The 25,138-nt window shown below is 53.2% G+C and overlaps 8 protein-coding genes across 8 annotated transcripts, besides 3 other annotated features; all 8 read right to left on the bottom strand.

Moving 5' to 3' along the window:
* Nucleotides 1-522: 522 nt before the first annotated feature.
* Nucleotides 523-1,782, bottom strand: LPMP_291000 (hypothetical protein; the record flags this gene model as incomplete). The annotated part of the gene is made up of 1 exon (XM_010702406.1): nt 523-1,782. The coding sequence occupies one exon, from the start codon at nt 1,780-1,782 to the stop codon at nt 523-525; it is 1,260 nt and encodes a 419-aa protein (XP_010700708.1).
* Nucleotides 1,783-4,055: 2,273 nt separating this feature from the next.
* Nucleotides 4,056-4,575: a repeat region.
* A 118-nt stretch (nt 4,576-4,693) lies between these two features.
* LPMP_290990 (5-histidylcysteine sulfoxide synthase, putative) lies at nt 4,694-6,967 on the bottom strand (the record flags this gene model as incomplete). Its single annotated transcript, XM_010702405.1, has 1 exon — nt 4,694-6,967. One exon carries the CDS (start codon nt 6,965-6,967, stop codon nt 4,694-4,696), a length of 2,274 nt encoding a protein of 757 aa, XP_010700707.1.
* Nucleotides 6,968-8,227: 1,260 nt separating this feature from the next.
* Nucleotides 8,228-8,752, bottom strand: LPMP_290980 (A-1 protein, putative; the record flags this gene model as incomplete). Its single annotated transcript, XM_010702404.1, has 1 exon — nt 8,228-8,752. The coding sequence occupies one exon, from the start codon at nt 8,750-8,752 to the stop codon at nt 8,228-8,230; it is 525 nt and encodes a 174-aa protein (XP_010700706.1).
* Nucleotides 8,753-9,305: 553 nt separating this feature from the next.
* LPMP_290970 (ABC transporter-like protein) lies at nt 9,306-11,138 on the bottom strand (the record flags this gene model as incomplete). Its single annotated transcript, XM_010702403.1, has 1 exon — nt 9,306-11,138. One exon carries the CDS (start codon nt 11,136-11,138, stop codon nt 9,306-9,308), a length of 1,833 nt encoding a protein of 610 aa, XP_010700705.1.
* A 2,331-nt stretch (nt 11,139-13,469) lies between these two features.
* On the bottom strand, nt 13,470-14,984 carry LPMP_290960 (LETM1 and EF-hand domain-containing protein 1, putative; the record flags this gene model as incomplete). Its single annotated transcript, XM_010702402.1, has 1 exon — nt 13,470-14,984. One exon carries the CDS (start codon nt 14,982-14,984, stop codon nt 13,470-13,472), a length of 1,515 nt encoding a protein of 504 aa, XP_010700704.1.
* A 565-nt stretch (nt 14,985-15,549) lies between these two features.
* On the bottom strand, nt 15,550-16,470 carry LPMP_290950 (signal peptide peptidase, putative; the record flags this gene model as incomplete). The annotated part of the gene is made up of 1 exon (XM_010702401.1): nt 15,550-16,470. One exon carries the CDS (start codon nt 16,468-16,470, stop codon nt 15,550-15,552), a length of 921 nt encoding a protein of 306 aa, XP_010700703.1.
* A 554-nt stretch (nt 16,471-17,024) lies between these two features.
* On the bottom strand, nt 17,025-17,672 carry LPMP_290940 (tRNA isopentenyltransferase, putative; the record flags this gene model as incomplete). The annotated part of the gene is made up of 1 exon (XM_010702400.1): nt 17,025-17,672. One exon carries the CDS (start codon nt 17,670-17,672, stop codon nt 17,025-17,027), a length of 648 nt encoding a protein of 215 aa, XP_010700702.1.
* A 1,068-nt stretch (nt 17,673-18,740) lies between these two features.
* Nucleotides 18,741-20,096, bottom strand: LPMP_290930 (hypothetical protein; the record flags this gene model as incomplete). Its single annotated transcript, XM_010702399.1, has 1 exon — nt 18,741-20,096. The coding sequence occupies one exon, from the start codon at nt 20,094-20,096 to the stop codon at nt 18,741-18,743; it is 1,356 nt and encodes a 451-aa protein (XP_010700701.1).
* Nucleotides 20,097-21,055: 959 nt separating this feature from the next.
* Nucleotides 21,056-21,540: a repeat region.
* A 776-nt stretch (nt 21,541-22,316) lies between these two features.
* Nucleotides 22,317-23,230: a repeat region.
* Nucleotides 23,231-25,138: the final 1,908 nt, after the last annotated feature.

The following is a 25,138-nucleotide window of genomic DNA, read 5'->3' as shown; positions in this document are numbered from 1 at the left end:
CTCGGTAACAGAAAACAGCAGTAGAGGTATGACTCTTCAGTTTTCATTCATAACAGAGCAGAGGGTTTCAGCACATTGGCCCTTCTCTTTCTCGTAATGAGACATTTGTACTGAGTGACACCGAGGGAGCGGTGTACCTCACACGGAGAATACGCATTCACGGCGCCTATATGGCACGGCTTATTTTGTTCCTAACCAGGGGCACACTTTGCCCCACTGGTGTATTTTCCTTTTTTTCTTTCAAACAGGGCTTGAAGAACTTCAAAACGATAGCTGTGGTCTCCTCGTCGACGCCTCGTGCTCATTTTTTAAACTAGGAAAAAGTTGGTCTACATCCCGATCTAGACCACCGCTTGCAGCAGCGCAAAGTCGTGAATCCGTTGGAGATACGCGCACTCTGAAACATCCAGCGATACGAAAAGCAAAACATATCAGCACGCGTGAGTCGAATACCTCTCGATTTGTCTCCTCCTCATCACGCACAGACACAGAGGTAAGAGCATCGACTTGACGGAAGCTACCCTACGGTGGACCAATGGGGCGTTTCATTGCAATCCGGTACGCCCTTGTTGTCGCAATGCTGGCAACCAAGAGGGGTTGGAAGAAGAAGAAGACCATGACGATGATGGTGATGCCGGCCAGAACTGGTTTCTGCAGCCGCGGCACTTGACGGAGATCAAGCCCCAGATACTCGTCGTAAAAATCGTAAGCGCCGCACCGAACCTGCAGCTGATACAAGCACCAGCCTACCAGCATCATGTAAAACACGTGCAGCCAGTCCGTGTACGGGTATGACATCATGACATGAAATGTGGTGTTCCTGTCTGCGTGATCAAAATCAGTGAGCATGTAGCGTAGCTGCCGCCGCTGCACTGCTCCGAGACCTAAGGTGCGGTACAGCAGATGGGTGTCCTCCTTCGATTTGTCCTCCATCGCCACGTAGTCGTCACGCGCATCATTGCGTCCAATCAGCGCATTCATTCCTCTCCGCACCTGCGCGACAAGAGGATGACTCTTGTGCGCATCGTGGAGCGCCTTCAGCCCATCGCCGTCTCCCTTCAGTTTCCCGAGTTCCGCCGTGGGTGGAAACGCGTAGCCCTGGAAACGCATGATGCCTTGCTGTTGCATGATCGTGACAAGGTCGTAGGCGCGCGGTCCAGACAGTAGTTGTGCCTGCAACTTGGTGCTACTGTGGTGGTAATCAATGGGTTGCCCCTCCAAGCCGCGCTCCACCTCGTCCGCCATGTAAACGGGCCCTTTTGCACCCTTTTTCGGGGTCTGCTCTGCGTTGTATTTCGCACGGAAATCCGCGAGAAGCTTATCATAGTGCGGGGTGCCCTGGTAGTACTCGAGCTTCTTGATGTCCGCCTCCAGCTGCTTGACTATGGGTTTCGGGGTTGCCCGATGCCTCTCGTCTTCCAGTTTCTGGGGTGTCTTGTCTACAGCGGCAAACTCGTGCGACGCGGCAAACATGCTCTGTTCCCTTGTGATGCTGCCGCTGCTGCCCACGCCACTGACATCACCGCTCAAGGCCTCAGCCGCGGGGTCGGTCTCGAGTGGTCCTGCCGCCGCTCCCCGGTGAAGAGCTTGTTCGCGGAGGATGTGCAAGCGGCTACGGTGCGATGCCTCCAGTGTGCCAACCCCTAGCGTATCCTCCTCCGCAGTAGAGAGTGCTCGTGGTGCGTTGTAGTAGTACACGCCTGTGTCGATCCCAGAACGTTGAAAAAGAGACTGCCCAGCGTGCACGCTTGTGCTGCCTACTCTTGCAGCATCAGCATCCATGTAGGCGGGGGCGGCTCGTTGGCGCTCACCTATGGACGGAGCCCGCTCAAGGCCTTCCGGGAGCTGCACCTCCACGTTGCGGTGCGTCAGATGCTGTAGTGGGCTATGACCCTTAAGAAAAGCGAGTGACTCATCGTTCGGGTCGCGCTCCTCGGGTGGGACGTAGAACGCGGGCCGCGGCGGCACTGGGGAATCGCTGATGGGTGGCAACTCGCCGCTACACTTAGGCGCTTTGAGACTGGGCTCAGCTGCTTTATTCACTTGCGGGGCTCGTGGGATAGCAGCGGTGTGGGTGTCAGTGGCACTAGTACTGCTGAAACGCCGTGGGGAGGCAAGGCTGCCTGTGATCAGAACAGAAGCTCTGTAGTGTGGTCGCCACGCCCGTCCGCTACCAGAGCAACGCAACACACTTAGGAAGCGGACAGCCGCAGTAGCAGCGCATCCAGTCAGGCATCGACCCTTCATTCTGACAGTGGCCTTGCCCATAATGTCCTGATGCCCTGTTGGTTGCAGCAAAGAGCTGTCAACTCCGCTACCCAGCGTTTGCGAGGGCTACTCTCACTCTCTGCCCTCTTCCACAGTAGAGACAAGGGCCCAAAAGAGGTCAATGAGAGCAGAAGCACGTTTGCGAGTCCCCTGTGAAGGTGCCATGCAATAAGCGACTGTGTGTGGAAAGTGTAAAGGCGACCATAGGTAGTTGTGGCAGCGAGGCAGAAGAAGAGGAGCAGTGCGCGATACTATTTCTTAGGTAGGGATCACCTTCATACAGACACACAGAAGCCACGTGGAGCGAAGGGTTGCAGGAAAAAAAAAACAGGCGGAAAGTAGAGTGCCTCTTGCATATCCAACGGTAAGAAAAAATGGGGCGTATATCGACATTTTGGGGGCGTGGAGGGCAAAAACGCGCCATCCAAGTGGCAGCCGAGTGTAACTCATGCCGTGTGAGAATCGTTCAGTGCAGCGGCCTTGCTCTCCCGCCATTGGGGGGGAGGGGGGTAAGTCCCTATTGTCGCTGGTCCCGCCCAGTGCTGTGATCGCACAAAAGAGACTGGGGAAAGGAAACCTTGTGCGAGCCGAGCCGGGACCATCCCTGCATCAACGCAGTTCCTTTCCCCCCCCCCTCCCTCTCGGCTTCTTTTAACAATCTGCGTCGAGCTGTCCTGGTGTATTTAATTTTTCTTTCTCTTCATAAATCAGAGTTTTGTCTCTTCTCTTTTCAGGCACGAAGCATAAAATAAGAGAAAAAGGCTATCATGATAAGAGTAGTGTGTACGAGGTCGCACATACCTGCGTACACAAAACACCTAGCACAGAAATAGTGGCAGTAACAATAAATAAAGGCAAGTGTTAGCAACCGCAAACAGAAAGGAAAGCAACCGAGAAAAAAAAAGGTGCCTGCGCGCATGGTGTAAGCACACCAGACCGTGCGGCAGCAGATGCACAAAAAGAGAGGTAAAGAAGACTGAAAGCAAAAAGAAAAAGTGTAAATTACAAAGATGAGTTGCCGAGGAGGGGAGGTAGAGCACCGTGAAGCAAAGAGAGCACCATTCCCATACAGTCTCGTCACGAGAACTGCATGTCAACGCATCCTCCCACACTCTGTAAAGTTACTTGGATGTGATCAAGTGATGAATCCGACCGTCGTGAACATCCAGTCAGTTTTCTTCTTCGTTGAAAGGGAGGAGGTTTCGTTGTTGCGATTTGTCTCAGTTTCCTACCCCAGTGTAGACAAAGTGCGTCACCATTAGCGCTCCACGCTGCCTGATTGACCTTCGACCTCTTCTTTACCAAAGGGAGTGGTATAAGAAAGAACAAGCCACAACTCTACCCACAAGCTCAGAGAGTCTGGTGTGTGGGTGTGTGTGTGTGCATGGCCCTACCCTCTGCGCAGATAGAGTTGTCGCAACTACCTTCAATTCAGAGGAAGGTAGACGCGGAAATGATGAAAACTGCATCATATACGCGTAAAGATGAATGTATATGTATCTACTCACCAAACAGAAAAAAGGTCATCAGACTGTGGTGTCACCGCTTGATGCAGCTTACCGATGTCGTATACAGAAAAGTGAACACAGCTCACTCCATCCGTGTGTTCTTCTAAGGCCTCTTATGGACATGCCCCCAAGCACGTTGAAGCACGTATGACAGGGCTCTGCACATCCCTATCACGAGGGAAAGATGAGCTCACTACACGCCCTTCACAGATGCACGCCAACAGTCAAGTGGTGCCCCTTACCTGCTCCTTTCGCCTCCGTTTCACCACTTTCCTTTGAACGAGTCCATTCGCTGTCATACAACACATGCGCTCAGCTCCACTCTCCGCGGCCCTGCCACACGCCCACCGCGCAGCGCTGAGCGGCGCTAGGCACGCGTCACGGCAGCGCGCCGACCCAGCCACCCGGCCACAGCCCCCGCCGCACACACCGCCCACCCACGCCCCCCGCATCATGCCGGCCAACACACGGCGCACCCGCCGGGGCGGCTCCGGCTCCTCACACCAGCAGGCGGTGAGGCCCGGGGTGGGATGCGTGCGAGCCACGCCGACACTCCTGCCCATCACACGGGCAGTGCAAACGCGCTCACTGCCGCAGGCCGCGCCGACGCAGCGCCATCCACGACCTGACCGCCGACACCAGCAGGGGCACGTCGCTCTGGCCTAGACACGTCGTGGGCGCCAAGCACCGCCACCACGAGAAGCGGTTCGGCATTGGCAAGGGATGGGGGGTTGTTTGGACTCTCCAGGGTGAGGGTACTGGACCATTATGCCACGCTGAGGTGCCCCACGTCATCCGGTGTTTTGACAAACACGAGGAGAAGCAGAAAAGGAGTAGAAGTGGCGAGCCACAGTCAGCCGGCGTCATATCATTGCGGTGCTATTCTTCCGGCACTGAGGCACAGCCTTTACGAACCGCTACTTCTTGCGGTACGTTGCGAGCTTCATGACGCGGATGTCGGCCGTGCCTTCCGCAGTCGGGAAGGCCACCGGGATGGAAGCCACCTCGCCCACCTGCTCTACCGCGTCACTGCCGCCTAGCAGGCGGAAGATCTCTTCTTGAAGGTTGCCCTTGCTCGTAACCAGGCAATCTGTCAAGTACCTCTTGTCCTGTGTGCCAGTGTCCTCAGTGTCCTTCTTGATGTTGTCCCATTGGTAGTCGCCACCGATCACGAGCAAACCACCCTTTACCACACGACCGAGCAGATGGGCGGGAATGGCACTTGGGTGATAGCTGCGCTCCAGGCAATTCCAGCACACCACCAACGAGAAGTCGGAAAGATGGGTATGCAGGTTTGTGGGGTCGGCCTGGAAGAACGTAGCACGCTCGCGGGTTGGCCCCCACGGGAAGTTATTGCTGTTCACATAACGAGCAGTGCGCTCACCGTTGGTAGAGTTCTCGACGCTGTACTGGCAGTCGCCGCGCTCGCGAATGGCGAATGCAGGAACAAGACGCCGTGCTGTGTAGTCGACGCCAATGACCTGTTGAAATGCTGTTGTTAACTCGAATGTGACACGACCACCGCCACAGGCAATGTCCATTGCCCTCACCGCCGGCACCGTGGCATGCTCTGCGAACATCCGCTTGGCGTGATCGGCGATCGCAACACAGCCGTTTGGCAAGCCCTGGAAAGAGTCGCGGAAGCATGTGTCGGTGATAATATCGACCTCGGGATCAAGACCGAAACCAGTACACTTGCCTTGGAGCTCCTGTACCTCGGGTCCTTCCACGTAGCGCAAGCCAATGTACTGGAAAAAGTGGCGGCGAAAAGCAAAGCGGGCGTCGCGTGTGGCCATATTGCCGGAGCTCGCCCACGTGCCACCCTTCATGCACGTGTGCCGGCCATCGAATGTTGGAAGAGAGAAGTCGTCGTAAAGGGGGTGAACCCGATATCCGGGGTAGGGATAGACGAAGCACTCGCAGTGCTGCCACACGTTCCCGATCACATCGTACAGGTCGCCGTGCTGGAACTTGTCAACAGGGCAGCTGCTCTGGTAGTGCTCAAGGCTGATGTTGCCGGGCGCCCTCTCACCCCACTCTGGCTGGTCCTTGCCAATGTATCGGTCAAACAGCAACGTCCACTCCGCCTCAGTCAGCATGCGAACTTTCTTGCCTAGCTGCTCACTCTTGAAGGAGCAGAAGGCATGAGCCTCGAGGTTGTTGAGCTCGCACGGCCAGTTCCACGGCAGGTCGATCAGCTCCGTCTGAAGACGCAGCGCGAAGCCACTTGAGCGGGCCTCGTCGCGTACCCAGAACCACGGGTGTTCCGGTTTCTTCCACTGCACCCACTTCCAGCCCTCCTCGTCCCAGTAGCGCTGCACACGGTACCCTCCCGCCTTCATAAACGAAAAAAACTCAGCGTTGGAGACAATATACTTGCTCGCCTTGAACGGCGCCACCTCCACGATGTTGTGTCCATTCGCGTAGTCGCAGTCCCAGCCGTACAGACGCGAGTCTGGCGTACGGCCGACCTGTACTTTGCCACCCGCAATGGGCACGAGGTCGTTGATTGGGGCCTGAGTGCTTGTATCGGAACAGCGCCGCCAGACGTCAGACATGGCGGTAGTAACGTATTTCATTGGCAGCTCGCGGACGTGCACGGAAACCGTCTCGAAGTGAATGCGCTCATGCTCGGCGCACATCAGCATCACCCACCAGAAGAGGTTGGCATCACTCTTGGTGCTGTTTGCCAGTGTCAGGGGCATCTCAAGGGGAAACTTGCCGCTCGACATGAGGTGGTCAATGCGGTCGCGAACCTGGCGGCGGTACTCGCACACCTCCTCCACGCTGGGCCAGGAGTAGTGCGCCTCATTCAAATCATCCCAGCTCATTTCGTCGACCCCGATGGCGCACATATTCTCGAGGGTCGGGTTGATGCGCTCCGTCAAGCCAGCCACGCAGAGCTTATTGATATAGAAGCATGCAGTGTGACCGTAGTAGAAGATCATGGGATGGCGGAGTTTGTGAATGGGCGGCATAAGAAAGGACTCCTCATATGGAAGGGAGTCAAAGACCCTCTCGAACATCTCCATCGTGTTGTGAACGTAATTGCGGATCTCCTCCATCTTGGCCACCGGGTCGCCGCTGTCAACTGTCGGTATGCGCTGGAAGAACAGGTTGCGAGGAGCTGCGAGATTATAGCGCTCCTCGGCCTCTCGGCCGCTGTAGTGGTGGAGACGCAGTGCCTTCATGGTGTATTGACTCGAGCAAACAAAATACTTTTGTGCAGAAATTTTTTTCGAAATGTGAAGTCTCTTCTGGAGTGAGGCAATCTGTAAGAAAGAGAGAAAATACACGTTCAGTCAGTCGTACTTAACAGGATGCCAAAAGAAACACAAACAGAAAAGATCAGTGATGCGAAAAACTAGCGTGCACGAAATATAAATATGCAAAAAAAGTCCTCAGCTTGAGTGTGAAGGAAACAGAGAGAGAAGAATAAGAGGAAAGAGAGAGAATGGGGGTCGAAAAACTAGCATGATGAATTCCAACACGTTCCCAACTCTGCTGAACTGGTGGGTTTCCTATTTCCGGGGAAGAGTATATCAATTGGGTTACCCTCCCTACTCGCACTCTCGATGCCGCAGCTGCTGGCAAAGTTATCAATGAGAATTCTGTTGTTTTGATGTCATCATTTGGGTAACGCTACGCGCGAACAGATAGACTTACGTATCCCCCTTTTCCATCCGCCATGGATCCCCTGTCGTGGTGCGTAATCAAGAAGGTAGGTGATGGAAAAAGCGAACCCTTACACTCACTCGATTCCGCGAGATCTGAAATGAGTAAAAGTACGAAACGGAGTAACGACGAACATTTGGCAAAGCATGACAGTGGAATGACGGAGAGTGCTTTGACTCACTCCTCATCATCACATCGTTTTTCGATCATCTCTCCCTCCCTCATTATGGTTGAAACCTTTCCGAATACATATATATATATATATATATATATATATATGTATATGCGACGAGGTAACGGAATGCAAACGAATGCTGAGAAGAACGTAGGTATCGAGTAGGGGAGAGAAGTTGGTGGAAAAAAAGTGAGGTAGAAGGCAAAGAAGCAGAGATGAAGGAAAGAGGAAAAACATGAGCAGAGGTGAAAATAGAACCAATTGCGCACGTGTAGATCCTGTGGTGTTTCCTGAGAAAAAAAGTAAGCCACTACCAGTTAACGTGCGCTGGAAAGAATATCCCTGACATCTCGAGAAAGTGGTTCGAGGTGATGTCGGACCACAATAGCCCCAGGCACGTGAGGAGATGTGCAGGCACAGCTTGAATCGCTAACAGTGCATTTGAAGGATTGATGCAGTGTTTAAGCCGTAGGAAGAAGCAGCGAAATCAATGAACAGAGAGAGTGGCGCTCGTAGTAAGGCAGAACCTTCTATCAGCGCGCATGCCTCTGGAGGAACGAAAAGGACAAGGAAAAAAGAGATTTCCGAGCATGCGCACGTTTCAGAAGAAGATGTGCAACAGTGTGTAGAGCTCACTCAACTCCGTAGCTAGCAGTTCCTTGCAGGCATCTAGAGAGTTCGATGACTCTGTTTGTGTGGACTTGGTAGAGTGATGAATCGGTTCTGTAGGCAGTGAGTGCTGGGCTGTGGCAAAGGGTAAAACAAGAGAGCCGGCAGAACAAGAAACACCGTACGTGTTTGATTTGCAATTATCAAGCGTACATGAAAGAGTCATCGGTTGAGTTGCCTCCTTTTGTGTGCTGCCGGCTTCTTGGGTCGCACAGTTGTCAAGTACATTGCGCTGGCCAAGCTTTGTCAACAGCGCCGAGCTCCGTTTCACCAGGACAGCGTAGTCGCTGTCGTCATCAGACGTCTTCTCTGAGGCAGATGTAAAATGGATAGCGCTCTTGCTGCTGTGCAGGTGGTGCCGCGCCTCACGTCCGTGGATCGCGGCCGAGTCATATTCATCGGTTTTCGCTGCCGCTTCCGATGCGCTGCTTCTGTGCCGTTTCCTGGCTGCGTCCATCCTGCACTGCCGTACCTTTTTTTTTGCGGAGGAGCAGTTAGTGCTCTGACGGGGGAGTACGGTGCGCCCCTCCTGAGAAACAATAAATTCCTCTTGCCAACGAAATATTGAGCCTTTGCAGAAGCAGTGGGGATCCCAGATGACGCGCAAGTGTCAGTGACCTCAATAAAGAAAGGAAGTACACGAAACAGGACAGGTGTCGGCGAAAGGAACAAAGGGAAAAAAATCAAGTGGAGATACCACGGTAAATGGTTTGAAGACCATGCATACGTGGATAGGCGAGAAGTGTAAAACACAGCGCATCGATTGTGATGGTGTTATGATACACTTGCCATCGCCCCCCCCCCTGCTTTGCAGCTAGATGCATGGCGACATCAAGGAGTCGCTTGGTGTAAGCGGCAGGAGGGAGTCGAAAGTGCCTGCAAGCATTGCTTCGCTTCACGGATTATCAAAAAGCTAAGCGCTTTGTGACCATTCCCATCCCTTTGCATGTATTCAACTGTTTTTTCCTTGTTTGGATACGCACGGAGGAACTGCAAGGGCTGCGCAGGGACTATGTAGTCCTCAATGACCACAAGACAAGTAGGAGGGTCATCATGGAAGCACCCAATACGGCGAGAGTCAAAGCAGACGACATGACAGATTCATCCTGCAGCCCCTCCATGGCAAGGTAATCGTCGCCGGTGTAGCAGTAGGAAGTGTTCCCAGCGCCGTCGCACTGGAACGCTTTGCCGTGCAACCATGCGTAGATCACGGCACCGTAGCCCCACCGCAGAAAGCTGAGAACTCCGAGAAGAGGCGGAAGTGTACGCAGGTTCAGGAGAAACCCTGAGAAAATTATGCTGTACCCAAAGTACGCGTACGAGACCCATATCACCCACCGCCGCGAGGGAAGCAGAGCAACCAAGTACTGAAACGCAGCGTGGGTGCAGCTGACGAGGCCAACCAGTATGGCCAGCGAGTACGAGGAGCGCAAGACAAATAGTACAAATGGAAGGAAAAGGGCGAGGTAGACGGTGCGGATAACTACTACACGGACACCGAGACACACGATAAAGCTCAGCGACCCGTACAACTTTCGCTTCCGGTGGTCGAGAGCAACGCGGAGTTGGCCACGCATGCTCTCGATTGCGGCAAGGTTCGAAAGAAGGACGAGCACAAATGCTATGAAGATGAGCCCGCGGATGTTGTACATGCCACCTTGATTCTCAGGCTGCGAGTGCACTGCGACGGTGAGAACGAGCAGCCCAACGGAAAGAAGCACGACGCCCAATAACAGTTCAGCGTCCGCCACAATCTGCTTTAGCGTGTATGTGAGTAGCACACCAAAGCGCCAGACGCAAGTTGGTAGCGCACGGAGTGGGGGAAGCGGGGGAGGCGTTGTGGTAGGACTTCGAGTGGTGGCGGGGTCCAGCGATGAAAGGAGAGCAGCATGTACTGAAGAGTCGTAGTACTTGGCGGCGTAGAACATGGTCTGCGACTCGCTCTCGGCCCACTCCACCGCCAAGTCCATCAGATCCCCGCTAGTCGCCACTTCGACAACTGCACTAGGTGGCGCTGTGTCCCCTTCAGCCGTACGGCGGTAGACCGGCGGCGGCGACGTGCCGTTCAGGTCATCCAGCAGAAACAGGCGCGACGAAAGTCGCGGTGGCGTGCACAGGGCTGAGTACAAGAGACTTCCTGAACCGTCAACAAACCTTTGTGATAAGGAGCTAGAATTGGAAGTGGGAAACGATACCGCGTGGAAAGTCCGCCGATCCTCCTCCGCAAAATGTGCCTCCAACCCAGGACCTAGAACTTCTTTCCAAAGCGGCTGTGGTACATGCTTGGGTATGCAGAGGCAGTTGAAGTATGATATGGCGTCTTGGCACTTCCCGGAGAACAACACCACTCCACCGACTCCAAACAGGAGGAGTGTGTCGGCGGCGCTGTGTAGAGACATGGGCATCAATTGGGTACTCAGCACCACTGTTTTCATCATGACTACGCAGACCCGGGAGAGAAGCTGGGTGCATTCATTTTGCTCAACCAGACCCATGGTGTCAAAAGGGTAGGAAAAGAACAGTGCCGGTGGGTCCAGCACGAGCTCAAGTGCCACCTGCAAGCGGAACTTCTCCGACTGTGAGAGGTCTGTGACTTTCTTACGGAGGTCGAGACTGACGAAGCTGGCGGCGGCCAACACCAACTCTTGCGTCCAGCTGCGCTGCTCCTTGCGGTGGAGATACACCACAAACCACAAATTGTCATGCACTGACAGGAAAGGGATGAAGAGAGACTCGGTCCCCACGTAGGCAATGAGGCGCAGTCGAGTTTGCGCGTCGACAGCCACATCGTCGACCCAGATATCCCCTGACGCCTGTGTGCCTCGTCCTGCTATTACCGTCATCAGCGATGACGCAGCAATACCGTCCACGTCGGCCACCACGTGCAGCCTTCCTCGCCTGAACTGGGCGGAGACACCCTGGCAGCAAATACGACCACGACGCCGATTGGGATAGCAGCGTTGCAGCCAGGGTCGCTGAACCACAGCGACGTTGCGCACAGCCACGTCAATGCCACCGGAGCAAAACACAGAGTGATAGTACTGCCTCATGCGTTGGTTTCGCACCTCCGCACTGCAGCTATTTTCGCTACATCTCCGCGCACACAATTCTCCGTCGCTCAGTTGATAGGAATGCGCGGTGGAGTTGCCCACTAACGGCGTGCTTTCGCTGATCATTCACGAATATGCGCGGATACGACTGGAAACAAGAAAAAGAGGGAAGTGTTCAAGAGGAGACGTACTATTACACTACCGCAAACCCTCCTTGCAGTCAACAAGAAAAAACCCACCTGGAAGTAGTTAGAATGACTTCTGTGTTGCTCATTGACGTAAGCGTACGGCGGCACATGGCGGCTTTCGTACAGCCAATCAATGCACTTGAGAAACGTACCCCTTTCGTTACGCCTTAGCCGTGATCTGTGCAATCCGTGAGCATCTCATCCTGTAGATACTCACCGCGGTAACGTGGCAGTTTCAACAAATCGTGTTTGTTGTTTGCAAATACAAAGAGATATCTTTAAGTGTAACACACAACATGGTGCGCACCAGGCGGCGCACCACGGAAAGAAACTGCTCTTTCTCACGCCCTCTACACAGCCCTCTCCGCTCTTTTGTGCACTGCCCCTCTCTGCCCTTCTCCCTCCCGCCTCGCTCAAAGCCGCGGAGAAAGGAGCAAGATAACTTGACAGCCACTCAAGGAAACAGGAGCGGCGAGCCACAGGAAAAACAAAGAATGAGCTGGGAAGACACACGCGCACCTGGGAAAAAATGTGAGGCACTGCAGTCGCCTTCTGCTCTTTTTCCTTGCTTTCCTCTGAAGCTCACCCAGCACAGAGTAGCCCAAAGTACTGCGTTTACAGTGAAAGTGGGGAAAGTGGTTTAGAGGGAGTTGAGGGGAGGAAAAGCACCGTAACCTTCCTCGGATAGTTCAAAGGCGCCAGAAAAGGGGATATGACTGTAGCGAGGAGGAGTCGCAATCCAAAGTCCTCATCTTTCATCTATTCCTCAAAGGAGAAAGAAAACGTCGCTTGACAGTCGAGACGTGTACGCAACGTGCAGAGTAGTGAGCACAAGACACAAAGCAAGCAATAGAAAGAAAAAGACGAAGGGCGAAGGTCAAAGGAGTAGTGGCATCGCACGCGCATTCACCGCACAATCGTATCGAGACACTTCACCGCCGGCACGGTGTCCGCACGCATCTCCGTTTTGTCACCGCTACCCAGCTCCACTCAGGCTCAGTCGGCAACCATCACAAAGGGGGGATTGACGCAAAGAGAGCCGAAAAGGGGGGTTGCACATCTGGCGACAGCGGCATCCCCAACGCCCTCATTCCGCCAAGCTTTGGCTTGAAGAGGAGGAAGTGGCGGCACAAGAGGAAAGAAGCTGCAGCGCGCAAAGTGTTTTTGTTCTTAGATGCGCAAATGGGGAACAAGACGTGCTTGTAGAGACCACGCACATGAAACCCCCTCACAGCTGCCGCACCCACAAAATCTCACGGCTGTATAGCCAATGCCGATCGTCCGCAACGCTCCTTGATGAAAGCTAACGGTCACCCTGCACCCGCCCGACACATTGTCTGCAACTCCCAGAACCGTCGTAAGACGTCACGCGCATACAAAAACATAAAATCGAGCAGCGCCGCAGTGCGCACAGGCACGCGCTCGAACTCTTCCCTCTCCCTCTCGAAAAAAAGGTGTGTTAGACGGAATGCATACATAGAGCCCTTGCAAGTATGCACAAACACAAACACGCATTAACACAGCAACCACATCAACCTCATCCACAACTATAGACAGCAAAGAGGGAAAGGGGGGAAGCAAGGCATGGATGACGCGAAAGGAGCAATAGCGAAAAAGAAGGGTGAGAAGAAAAGCACCAAAGTAACAGAGTCTTTTGAATTCTCAGTGTTCGACCTTTTCCCGTTTATCTTACTGCGGCTGAGAAGAAGGGGAGAAGAAGCTCTACAAAAAGAGCGCAAAATGAAGAAAGCGCACACCGATATATTACCACACGAGATTAGGTGGGTCTAGCTGGTGTGATGCGGCAGCCATTTGGTATAGGAGCCACACGATAGCTAACAGAAAGAAGAGAAGCACCAGGCGTTTCTCTTGTTCGTTCTTGCCCTTTTCCTTAAAGTAGGTGACTTTGTTGAAGATGGTGTGTACCTGCGTGTAATCATCTCTTTCCAGGCGGTGCCGTCTCTACGGACTTCTTCTCCTCCCCCTTGGATGTACTCTTTGGCTTTTCTTCCGCTGCCTTCGGTGTGGACGGCACCCTCACCGCCTTTCGGCAACGCGCACCAATACCCAGAAGAACTTTCTCTGTGATTGGCTTTGAGCCAGCGCCGTAGTCGAACGCGTCAAACACTGTCGAGACAACATGGCTAGAGTTGTGTGTCTCCTGACCAATGCACTCGATGACGTCTGAGACCACCACACTCTCCTCCGGAAGCTTCTTCTTGCTCAACTTTTCGAACATCCTCTTCACGTTTTCTTCCGTCAGATAGGCGCCGACGGCTTCCTGCAGTCCCTCGAAGCCAATGTCAGAGTCACTCTTCTCAGCAGAAGAGGTGATCTTTTCGATCTTCTCCACAAGCTTGTCTGCGCTGTTTGGCTCGTCGCTAATGGAAGACATGGTGTCGACCGTCTCGCACAATGTTTCGAGACTTGCACGAACCGTCTCCGGCAGATTCTGGATACCTAAAAGCTGCCGCCGCTGCTCGACCGGCAAGTTGTTCATCGACTTACGAATGCTATACCGAGTCGGCTTGATCCACCAAAGTGTGTTGTACGGGACACTGCCGTCCTGCGCCAGAGAGTTCCACCACTCCAGCTGTACTCGGAGTGTTTCAGTTCCCTCTGTCCACCGCATCCCGCGCGTTTGGTTGGCCTTGACAAGCTCGTCGTTGCTCATGCCGTCAAGACCTTCCAAGCGGATGAGACGGTCATCCTCGCGAGCCTCATGGTAGCGGCGGATGATCGAGCGCCGCATAATAGGGGACAGCACGCGTGTGGGGAGCAGGGTGTGGTACCACTTGTAGACCCCAACAGACCGACCGAGACCAACTACAATGTTGTCCGGAACCTTGAAGACACTAAGCGGTCCATTACGGTCAAAGTACGGCGCTACAAGACGGATGTCTTTGGGGGCGATTGAATCACCCATAACGGCACGTCGGATCACTTCCTGCTGCTCCTTGTCAAACGTGGCCAACGCCGTGGCAGACAGGTAGTCCATCGCGCGCTGACGAGCACGCAGTGTTTTCATCGCGTCGCCGTACAAGCGGTTGCGCCCCTGGGACTCCGACTCGAACGTCGACGGAATAAGTCCAGGAAACATCTTTAACGCGACCGGCAAAAGAAGCTCGGCAAACGGAACCACAATGAAGAAGCTAAACGGCACCAGTCGCAATAGATCCTTGGTTGAGCTTTCCAAGAGAAGTCGCTCGCGTCTCGTGAGAGCGACACCTTTCTTCAGCTGACGCGAGTACTTCCAGGCCAAGCGTGTGTTGATGAAGAAGAGCCGAAATCCATGATACACGTGCCGCAGGCCCTCGTAGACGACACACATGTAGTACTTAACCTTTGATGGTGGCTTCTGCGCAACTCGCTGGGTAATCGCTCCAGACGCCTTCGCTGTCGAATTCGCCACCTGCGCATTGACGCGTCGTACAAGGGTACTCCGCAGCATTTGCCCGCCACCTGCTGTCCAGCAGAGGTTTCGCTGATAAGAAAAGTCTGGGCAAATAGACCAGCAGTTATGTAGAATCGTGATGGGTGCTGATACGGTGTATAGAAAAAAGGGAGTACGTGACTATGATCAGAATTTCGAAGGTGTAATGTATTTTTCCTCTGCATGTCCTCTAACTGTCAGGATCAAAGCAGCACCAATAAGCAAGGACGAGAGTGGAAATATAAAGGAAATAGCCTCTTGATCAAGGTAAGGCAAGAAAAGGGCAGAAGCAGTGGGCCGTGCTCGGCTGTTCAGCTGCTGCCTTCTGTGGTGCACTAAACCAAGCACCCGCTCCAGGGCTACGCCGTGTGTGTTCGTAGCTACCTGTATCAAATTCCTGTGCACTAATCAAGCCGTGGAAATTGGCCAGCTTCTCAGTGCTATTGGCAGCTGGTTTCCGGTTTGGTATCGACACGCCGTTGCTTTCTGCAGTTAGTTGCGCCCATATGCAAAAAAGGGCTGAAGGAATGGGCACCACGCACGTGGAGGTGATCCATCGCGCGTCAAGATAGTCTCCTCATCCTTACGCCTTCTTCTTCAACTCCGCCACCGCTTTTCTCTCCTCCGCCCCTTCCTCCACGAATCCGAAAAGATCTGAAACAGCCTCGCAGAGAAACTTGGAGAGGGATACCTCTTCTTCTGCACGCGGATCACCTTCCGCCGGTTTCTCTGAAGAGGTCGTGAAGACATTAAGAATATCAAAGTTCCATGCTGCCCTGACATCCCCGTTATACATGGCGACAGCGGAGAATGTGACGAGAAGCCATGGTACGATGAAGAGGAGCGCCGGCTGGCCGTGTTCGAAGATCAGCATGACAGCCATAGTGTTCACAAGACTCAGGGTGTATGCAACAATCGATGTGACAAAGTACACATTCCCCCTCTTCACATAATCCTTTGAGAACACCAGAGTTTGACATATAAAAAACCCAGGCACAATGATGTCACCGAGTCCCAGAAGGCTCTTCTTGGAGTAGTCGCCAAAGATCGTCTGAGGAAACACGAGTTTGATTGGTCCATCAATGCCGGTTGCCACAATTAACATGACGTCCGACCCAAATACCCAGAAGATGTCGTAGAAGAAGAGGCCAATCAGCAGAATGAAGGAAGTCGTGAACCCATTCACAGGAAGCCATTCAAGAGTGGTGACGGCAATCGAAAAGGCCAGCGCGTTGCTTGCAATCCAGTTTTGAGCAAAAAAGCTGGCGCACCCGGTTCCCACGCAGATCATTCCAGTGAGAATGTTGGGCTTGACGTACCCTTTTAAGAACATGTGAAGAGCAAAGACACTAATCGAGCTAAGATAGAAGGAAATCAAGATGTTGAAGTATTCCTTCGGAATAAAGCGCAAGGAGACGTACAGCGAAAACAGCACGACGGAGCCTTTCAAAGGCAATGACAGCGCCTCGTCAGTTTGGAGTGCAACATCAGATTTACCTTTCATTATCACCTTCCTGCACCGAAGCGCCCCTACCACCACCGCAGCGACAGCGCACGTGGTCAAAAAAGCGAGAGCAATGTAAATCTGCGACATTGCGACTCCCAACAGAAAAGAATTGAGGAAGGGCAGAGACAACGAGATCCAGAGCACCACATAAAGAAGGCTGAGAGAATCGGAAAACGAGTGTGAATGAGGGCCAATAAATGCATAAAGAGGGGAAAGAAGTAAATCCAATATGAAGGTAAAACTGTGGGTGTGTCACTTGGGCAGCTTGCTACTAAGAAAGGGCAGCACCTTGACAACGGCAGGTTCTTTTTTGAGGGCTGAGGAATGTGCAGTCCTTCCATCCTGAGAACTTTTAAGATGGTATACACAGCTCCTGCGGCTCTAGCTCCGTTGATTTAAAAACGAGAGAGCAACCTACTGCTCTACGATCCCCTTCATTATTTTCGTTTTCTTTTTTCATTTGGTTGTTTGGTTCAGTATCGTCCTTCATCCATAGCAGCATGTAGTATGACTGTTTTACCACCATTCCCGGAATAGTCATAGAGAGAGCCTCAACTACCCCGCTTCCTCTTTGGCGGAGGCAGTTCAAACCCGTACTTCTCTTTGTGACTCCTTTCCAGCGCCAAGCGTCTTAGAGAACCTCGGTGACGCTTCGACTTGAGATGTGCCGCCATCTGACCGCGACCGTAGACCAGGATCTTGCATACTTCACACTGCTCTTGGGAAACTGGCTCTCGAGAGGCCAGCTGCTGCTTTAATGGAAACAGCGATTCTGCGAGAGGTTTTTCTGCTGATGGCCTTAGAAGAGCATCCAAAGTCTGTTGAACAGAAGTCAAAGTGTCCACGCCGTCCTGCACCCATAGCAACACAAAGTGCGTCGGGGAGTCTTTTAAGGGAGATGAATGCAAAAGTGGAAGAAGGCGGTTTTGAATCCATCGCTCCTGTTGTCGGGCATATCGGCGAGTATTCGACCTAATTTGCGCAACTGCTTTTTCACAATCACTGCTCGTGATCAGTAGCGGGTTACTGCTAGAAAAAAACTGGGAAAACTCTTTGCAGCCAATCGCCTCGGAGAGACTATTACGCGGAAGCTTCCCGCCACTTTTTAGCCAAAACGCCTTGACCTCATCTAGCATCCCGCGATGAAGCATCACATCAACGCGTCTGTTCAGAAAGCTGTACAAAATATCACGCTTCATGCGGACCCACACAATAAAGAGTGTGTTTCTATCAAATCGCAGCTCCGATCCTTGTGCATCAAAGATGGCCGATGGCGCCTGTCCAGTGGCATCATAGATCTCAAGTAGTCGCTTAATGCGACGGCGATCATTGGGATGATATCGCGACGCTACCTCAGCATCAACCATGTTCAGTCGTTCCCACAAGTCCCCCTCTGCATCTGAATCAGGATAAGAAGATAGGCAGAGTTGTTCATCATCGTAGACTAGAGAGTTCGCAAAGAGTAGAACTTGAGCGTAGTAACAGGTTCCACCACAGATGATTACAGCTGCATCTGTGTGTCGCTGAAAGAACCCTGTTATAAAGGACATCACGATGCGTTCGTACGAGTGAACATTGAAAGCAGTATTGCCTGACAGCTGTATTTGCGCCTCGCGGCAGAACTCGCGTTGTTCCACGGAGCTGCAGCTGTTGTCACAGATAACAGAGCCATCACTGTTGAGAAACCCTAAGCAAACGTGAGTCACTCCACCAAGGTCCGTCGCCGATGGTTTGTTAGTCGAAATTGGAAGATCAGCGTAGCACTGATAAACATCACAGTTAATTATGACAATATCCTTGTAACCGTGAATACCCCTTAATTCATGAGCGAGGTAAACCGCCACCTTTGACTTGCCACTTCCAGTAGATCCAATAACGAAAAAAACAGGCTTGCTGACTGTCCGCATCCCAAACGTAGGAGCGACAAGGAGAAAAGATTACGAAATGCTGGAAACAGATTGCAATACAAGGTGGAAAAGCAGGAAGATATTGATTCAAAATTACGGTGATGAGAAGGATAGAAAGTCGCTCGAGAGCTAGATTCGAAGCATTCTCCCTTCTTCTCATCGCCCATGTCCTCGCTGAACCATCCGTCTTTGGAACTTCGAGGGAGAGAGGTGCTCTTTCTCCTGCTCCACAGAGAATAGGTGGCTGCCGTACATTATGCCGACATTCTTACTGACCCTCTTTCCTTTCAGCTTCCTTGGTAGGATGCCCTACACTGAACTCTGCTGTTATGATTACTTAGCAACAACAAAATAAACTCATCATTCCCTTTGCGAGCGATGCAATTCACAAGCTCCACCGCTTGTCACCCTTCCTGTGGCGTCCCCCTGCTTTCCACTACTAGACTCAGTTGAAGTGGACTCTGCCTCGCGCTGGGTCTGGCCTTTTGCTGCTTCGTGCACCTGTTCCTCTGAATCCTCTTCCATCTTTTTTCCGTTTTCCTTGAACGGATCACCACAGGGGTAGTTCCAGCGATAGCAGAAGGGAATCCGTACAATGTCAGTCAAATTGTACAAGATGATGCCGACGACAATAATAGCATACGAAACAAAAAACAGCTTAGTAGGATATATCTTGAAAATTGTGACGTTCCATATAATGGCGTAGATGTTCGCAGTCAGTAAGGATATGTTTGCGAAAGCTGCACTGGAAACGATAAACATAATCGGCATGATAGTGTAAACAAGCAACATTGTGACACCAAACACCATCTGAAACAACCAGTCTTGCCCTGTCCAGGAGCTACGATTTGGTTGGAACGCTTTCCACTCTATTGCAAAAAACTGTATTGTTGAAAAGACCAAGGCGAACGAGGACATCATTACCAGGTTCTCCACAACTGGAATGAAAGCAGAGACCTGTAAATGATTTTCTGCCGTGCCCGCATCCTCTTTGTCTGGAAACGTGCAGGTGGGCTCCTGAATGTTGGCTGAAGGTAATGCAGATGTAGTAGCATTCCTTGTCTCACAACTTCGATTTCCACAGCAGCAGCTGAACATAAAAGTTGGTGTTGATGGCTTTACAAACCACTCCGTCAGTACATTGCTTGTCGCGTACAGCAAGCTTGAAATCAAGCACAAGATGTCCCCGAGAACTTCCTGGTTCCCACCCTCGCTACGGGAAAGGCCATCAGCGTCAAGTGCAATAAGAAACGCGAGGCCCCCAATCGCGATCACTCCACCAACAACATGAGTAACCGCAAATTTCATTCGCAATATAAAAAAACTTAGTACCAGAACGCATGGTACGGTGAAGCAGTTGAGAAGCTGGACGGAAGTCATGTTCGTGTACTGATAGGCAAGTACCACGACGTAGTTAGCCTCGAGATCAATCACAGCCAGTATCGCGTATTTCCACCAACGATTGAAAAATCTAAAGTTCGAGAATGGTTGACTGCGGTACTTGTATAGTATAAAGAGAAATACTGGGAAATAAACTGCAAAAATGAATGCGTATGCTGTGACAGACTGAAGTACGGGATAGCTTGCGTTGTTGTTGACAAGCTTCGTGGTAGAGACACCGGTGAAGGAGATGAGGAATGCAAGACCCTGGCCTAGCACTATCCTTTTGACCATCTCCTTCAGCGTCCCAAACCCACAACTTGTGGGTACCATCATTTTATCCGTAGAAGATACTATGGATGTTCCCTGGACCCGAATTATCAGCCACTGATTACTATTATCGCAGTTGAGGATAGAATTGACAAGATAACGAAAAAATTGAATAATTGAGAAAGGCATTGCCAGTTACATCAAAGGTCAGAGCTGGCTCCGCCAGCATACGAAGCAAAATGAGCTGCCACTCTTAGAGACCACACTGCCGGGGTGGAAAATGAAAACAGTGCGTGGCTCTTACTTGTTTTTTTTTTTTTGGCTAGTGCTACTGCATTCCTTTAAATTAACCCCCCAAAAAAAATTTTTTCGCTTTGTGAAGTATCAATGGAACTCCAAATCATAGATTCGAGTAAAGCACTTTGCTCACAGCTTTCCTCTGAGTTAACCACTAGGCACAACCGCAAAAACTCATTACCATATCACCCAACAAGCACAAGAGTACGTGACAGCGACTGCCACACATGACATGAAACTCCCACAACAACCTGCCTCGCTGGTACCCTTCCCCATCCCGTTGCAATTAAAGCTTCCCCACCCCCCACTTTTTCGGAAAGCGGACAGCCAACCTGTATTCACAACACGAACCACTAAACAGAAGGCGAAGTCTTGCAAGCCTCTTTTGCATCCCAGCCGCACCCCATCGCACAACAGTTTCCCCTACGACAGCTGGGGAAACTGTCATCCCCCGTTTACAACGGAGTGCGAGAGACAAAAGACTCGCAAAGACAGGCGCCCAGGAATTCACGAGACCCATCGTGAACCCCCAGCAGCCACAACGCCACAACAACCCCCAGAGAACAACAAAATAGCGCTGCGCAAGTCGCCTTTCGCCACGGCACGCGGCACAAAAAAAAAAACAAAGATATCGCAACAATAAAAACCAGGCCACCACCGCTAAACAAACACGCGGCAAATAAGAAGCTGAAAGACATCGGCCAGCCCCAACAAATATCGCGGCAAACGCCCCCCACAATACCCACCACGAAGCGCTGAGCGGCGCTAGGCACGCGTCACGGCAGCGCGCCGACGCAGCCACCCGGCCACAGCCTCCGCCGCACACACCGCCCACCCACGCCCCCAGGTCGCCCCACAGCCCCCCGCATCATGCCGGCCAACACACGGCGCACCCGCCGGGGCGGCTCCGGCTCCTCACACCAGCAGGCGGTGAGGCCCGGGGTGGGATGCGTGCGAGCCACGCCGACACTCCTGCCCATCACACGGGCAGTGCAAACGCGCCCACTGCCGCAGGCCGCGCCGACGCAGCGCCATCCACGACCCGACCGCCGACACCAGCAGCGGCACGCCGCTCTGGCCTAGACACGTCGCGGGCGCCAAGCACCGCCACCACGAGAAGCGGTTCGGCATTGGCAAGGGATGGGGGGTTGCTTGGACCCTCCAGGGTGAGGGTACTGGACCATTATGCCACGCCGAGGCGCCCCACGCCACCGAAGGGCTATTGGGAAGGAACGCGTGAAGTTAACATGCCGAGTGAGCCGCGCTCACATTTTCCCAAAGCTACGACGCCTTCTACAGACCCCTCTCCTCGAACACCACCTCGTCAACAACAGGGAAAGTATTTATTTTGATAACGAATGAAAAGCATACTTTATTTGCGCCGCAGTGCTTTAGTTAAAAAAAGGAAAAGAACAGTGAAAATGATATGCCTCATATTCAAGTTTTACAAATTATCATTTGTACGTAAAATTAGGAATAAAAGTCCTTTGCACTGGTATGTCTCATTCTTTTGGCTAACCGCAGACGCGCGCGAAAGCAGGCGCTTGCGCTTCTTGTGTTTCTCGTGCCTTTCCAGGTCTCCTGCAATACTCGTGCGGCGCTGGCCGCCGCCACAAAGGATTCCCACGGCCCGGATTCCCCTTAACACCGCAGAGAATAAAGTGGGCTGCCAAATCCGGATAAATAATGGGGAGCGGTTTTTTTTGGACTGGAAGGGGCGGACCCGCCCGCCATCCGCGCAGCTAGCGCGGACCCCTTCGCGCCCGTGATTCCGCAAGCTTCTCATCTCCGCCGGCGTGTGCCAGCACACGGTGGCCGTAAAAAACAGAAGTGGCTACGTATGTGACAGCCCAACGACGCCAGAATTGATTTCCAGACGCCATGAAATACACCATTCCCTGCCGTTATGGGCGCTGCGTCCTTCCGTCCTGTGGGGTGGGGGCGCGGGCCGGTGGCGGCGTCCGCACCACCACCGCCCCCCGCACACCATGGTCGATCGCGTTGTCTTCGCAGCGGGTCCAAAAGCCCAGCCCAGCCCCTTCCCACGCAGCCCGATGGCCGCAGGCTGAGGGTCTGCCGCCTCTTGCCGCCGCGTCTGCGTGGGACTTGTTGGAGTGAGGGCGTTGCGTCCCTCCCGGGGCATCGCGCCCCCCCTCCCGCGGCGCCATCCGCCCGCAGCGAGCGCGGAATCCCCCCAAAAAAAATCGAGAGGGGCGCCGCCTGCATGTCACCGTCTCTCTTTTTTCTTCGTGTGGGCGGGCCGCCTGGGGGCGGCGCGTTGGGGTGCGCGTGGCCGTGGCGCGCGGGGTGGGGCGTGTGCGCGCTGCGCCCCGGGGGGGCCAAGGCACGTGCATCCGCAGGGGGCCGCCGGGGCGCCGCGATATCGGGAGTGATTGGGTGGGCTCTTCCGCTTGGCCTCTGTTGCAGGCGTTTTGCGTGGCGGCCGCGGCGCAAAAGTGCCCAAGGGCCCCCCTGCGACGGCGGCCGGCGCCGCCCCCCGACGCAAACGCCGCCGCGCGGAAAGACCGGGGGGTCCGTTGCCGGGCGCCGTTCCCGCGAGCAGGTTGCCCCCAGCCTGGAAGGTCACGCCGTGGATGCTTCGATGGACTCTGCAACGCGCCGGCAAGCGCCGCTCTTTTCCTTGGTTCCACGCTGAGAGGGGGGGTGGCAAACCTCTTCCAAGTGCGCGCTCCCAACGGAGGTGCGCAGCCGACAGCGGCGCTGGGCACCAGAAGGGGGTGGGCCTTTCACTTCTGGAGGCGCGCAGCTTCATCCAGTGCCAAAGTGCCCGGTGCCCCGTCCACCAGGGGGAGAACAGCAGTGCGGCTCGGATAGCGTCTTTGCCTGTGGAACGCGTGGGGATGCGAGGTCATCAGCGCAGAAGGCGTGATGCTGACCGGTTGGTTGCTTGTCCCTTCGGAAAGGTTGGGGTTTTTGGGTAACCAGGGGTTTGTCCTCTTGGTTCTTCAAATGCGGCACGTCTTGCTATTTTGTTTAGGAAATGAAAACTGACGATACAGTTCTTTAAGAAATTGAAGTTGGAGTTTGTAAATCATGGCTTTGTGCTAGGGTTCTTCGCCGTTGTGGTGGCTGCGCCTCCGTGTGGTGGGGAAGGCCTTCAGCGCCCTTTGCGTTTGCGGGTTTCTGGCTGTCGGGCGCTGGGGGGGGGGGAGTGCGGCGCGTTCAGATGTTTTTCTTGTTCTTTTTCTGCTCCTTGGGAGGGGGGGGGGGTCCCCAAGCGTCTCTTCGTGGGGGGCCCATCGGCCGTTGGGGCTGGGGGGCGTGATGTCTGTTTTTGGCAGTGGCTTTGGGCGGGCGCGTCTTCCGGGGCTTTGCCACCTCGGGGGCCCCGTGGCGGGCTTCCCAACGCCCCGCGCGGGTCTTCCTTTGGCGGGGGCGCGGGGTGAGTCTCTGCTGGGGGCGTTGTTTGCTTTGGTGTGCGGTGGAACGGTGGCTGTCCGGAAAAATGGTGTGGTCGGCGGTGGGGGGTATTTTCCGTCCGTTTTTTTTTTGGGTTGTTGCGCTCTGGGGGAGGGCGTTTCGTGGGGGGGCGGTGCTGGTGTTTTTGGCGTCCTTCTGTGCCTTGCACAAATTTTCCCCCGGGTCAGATGCGGGGCTGTTTATTTTTCCCTTGATTAGGTTTCCTGTGGCTCAAAGGGAATTTCTGCAGCAATTTTAGAAATGACAGCGGGGCTCTGATGACTGAACTGGGTGATTGAATTTTCCTGTGTGAAATGCGGAAGCGAAGGCGCGGGTTCCCTGTCAGGGAATGCGTTCTATTGCTTGGGGAAAGGAAAAAGCGGAGGGACTGGGCGAAATGCACGGGCGCTTTTGGCAGGAGGGATGCGTGCCGTTTGGCTTTCTTGCCGGCTTGGTGTGTCATGCTGTTTCTTTCTGTCGAATCCGTTCATGCATTAATGAGCTGGCGCAGCCCTCCTGAGCGGAGGGTTTTCCCCCTAAAGGGACCCAACAATGATGTTTACTCTCAAAGTATGGGAATCAATTTCGTGTGGTTTCTGAGCCTTGTTTGTATTCGGATTCGTTCAATTACACCCACAGCTCTCTTTAGTGGATACAGCATGGCTATGAGAGTTTTCGTTTCTCTGGGACTTTGCGAAAAAAGGTATGTGGTGATTATGAGCTGTCGAAGTAGCATGAAAGCAAGTGGGGTGGAGAGTGCAATCAAAGGAGCATGCCCTGTCACAGCGCTGCGTCATGACAAGCTATATACCTCTTATATTTTAACTATGGACTCTGCAGTATTACCTGTCAAGCAGTTCTCTTCTGGCATGGATGTCCTTGTGAACAGCGCTGGATTTGCGTAGCGCCTCGATTTCACCACCCTATTTCATAGGGAAGCAGGTGTGTTGATCTTCATGGATTACCATGGTGTAAAAGCAACGATTGAGGCATTAGCTCTGCTCGTGAAAAAGGCTGGACACATTGTATTTTTTTTTTTGTGAGGTAACTGGGAGTCTTAACAGATGATATTATGAGGTGACGGCGCGTATCTACCGCTTCTTGCACTGAGATCGAAAGCCTGATCTCCGAATTTGTCGTGCATGCGAAATATAGAAAATTTCAGAGACTTGAATGAACACGGCCTGCGTATAGGCTAACAAGCTGGGTCCCATAAGGCACATCAGGGTCCTTGGAAAGGTGCATTTGGTGATTCATGCTTACGCTTGCTACCCGAGGTGATGTCGTGCAGATGTCTCCCAAAGCACAGGATACGGGAGTGCACAAGATAGCGCCGATACTTCACTGTTGCTGGTGTCATATCCTGCACGTATAGATAGTTTACATAAATT

The sequence above is a fragment of the Leishmania panamensis genome (genome assembly GCF_000755165.1).
Source record: "Leishmania panamensis strain MHOM/PA/94/PSC-1 chromosome 29 sequence".
Classification (NCBI taxonomy): Eukaryota; Euglenozoa; class Kinetoplastea; order Trypanosomatida; family Trypanosomatidae; genus Leishmania; species Leishmania panamensis.
The sequence above is the reverse complement of the archived record's forward strand: the minus strand, read 5'-3'. Positions and strand labels throughout refer to the sequence as shown.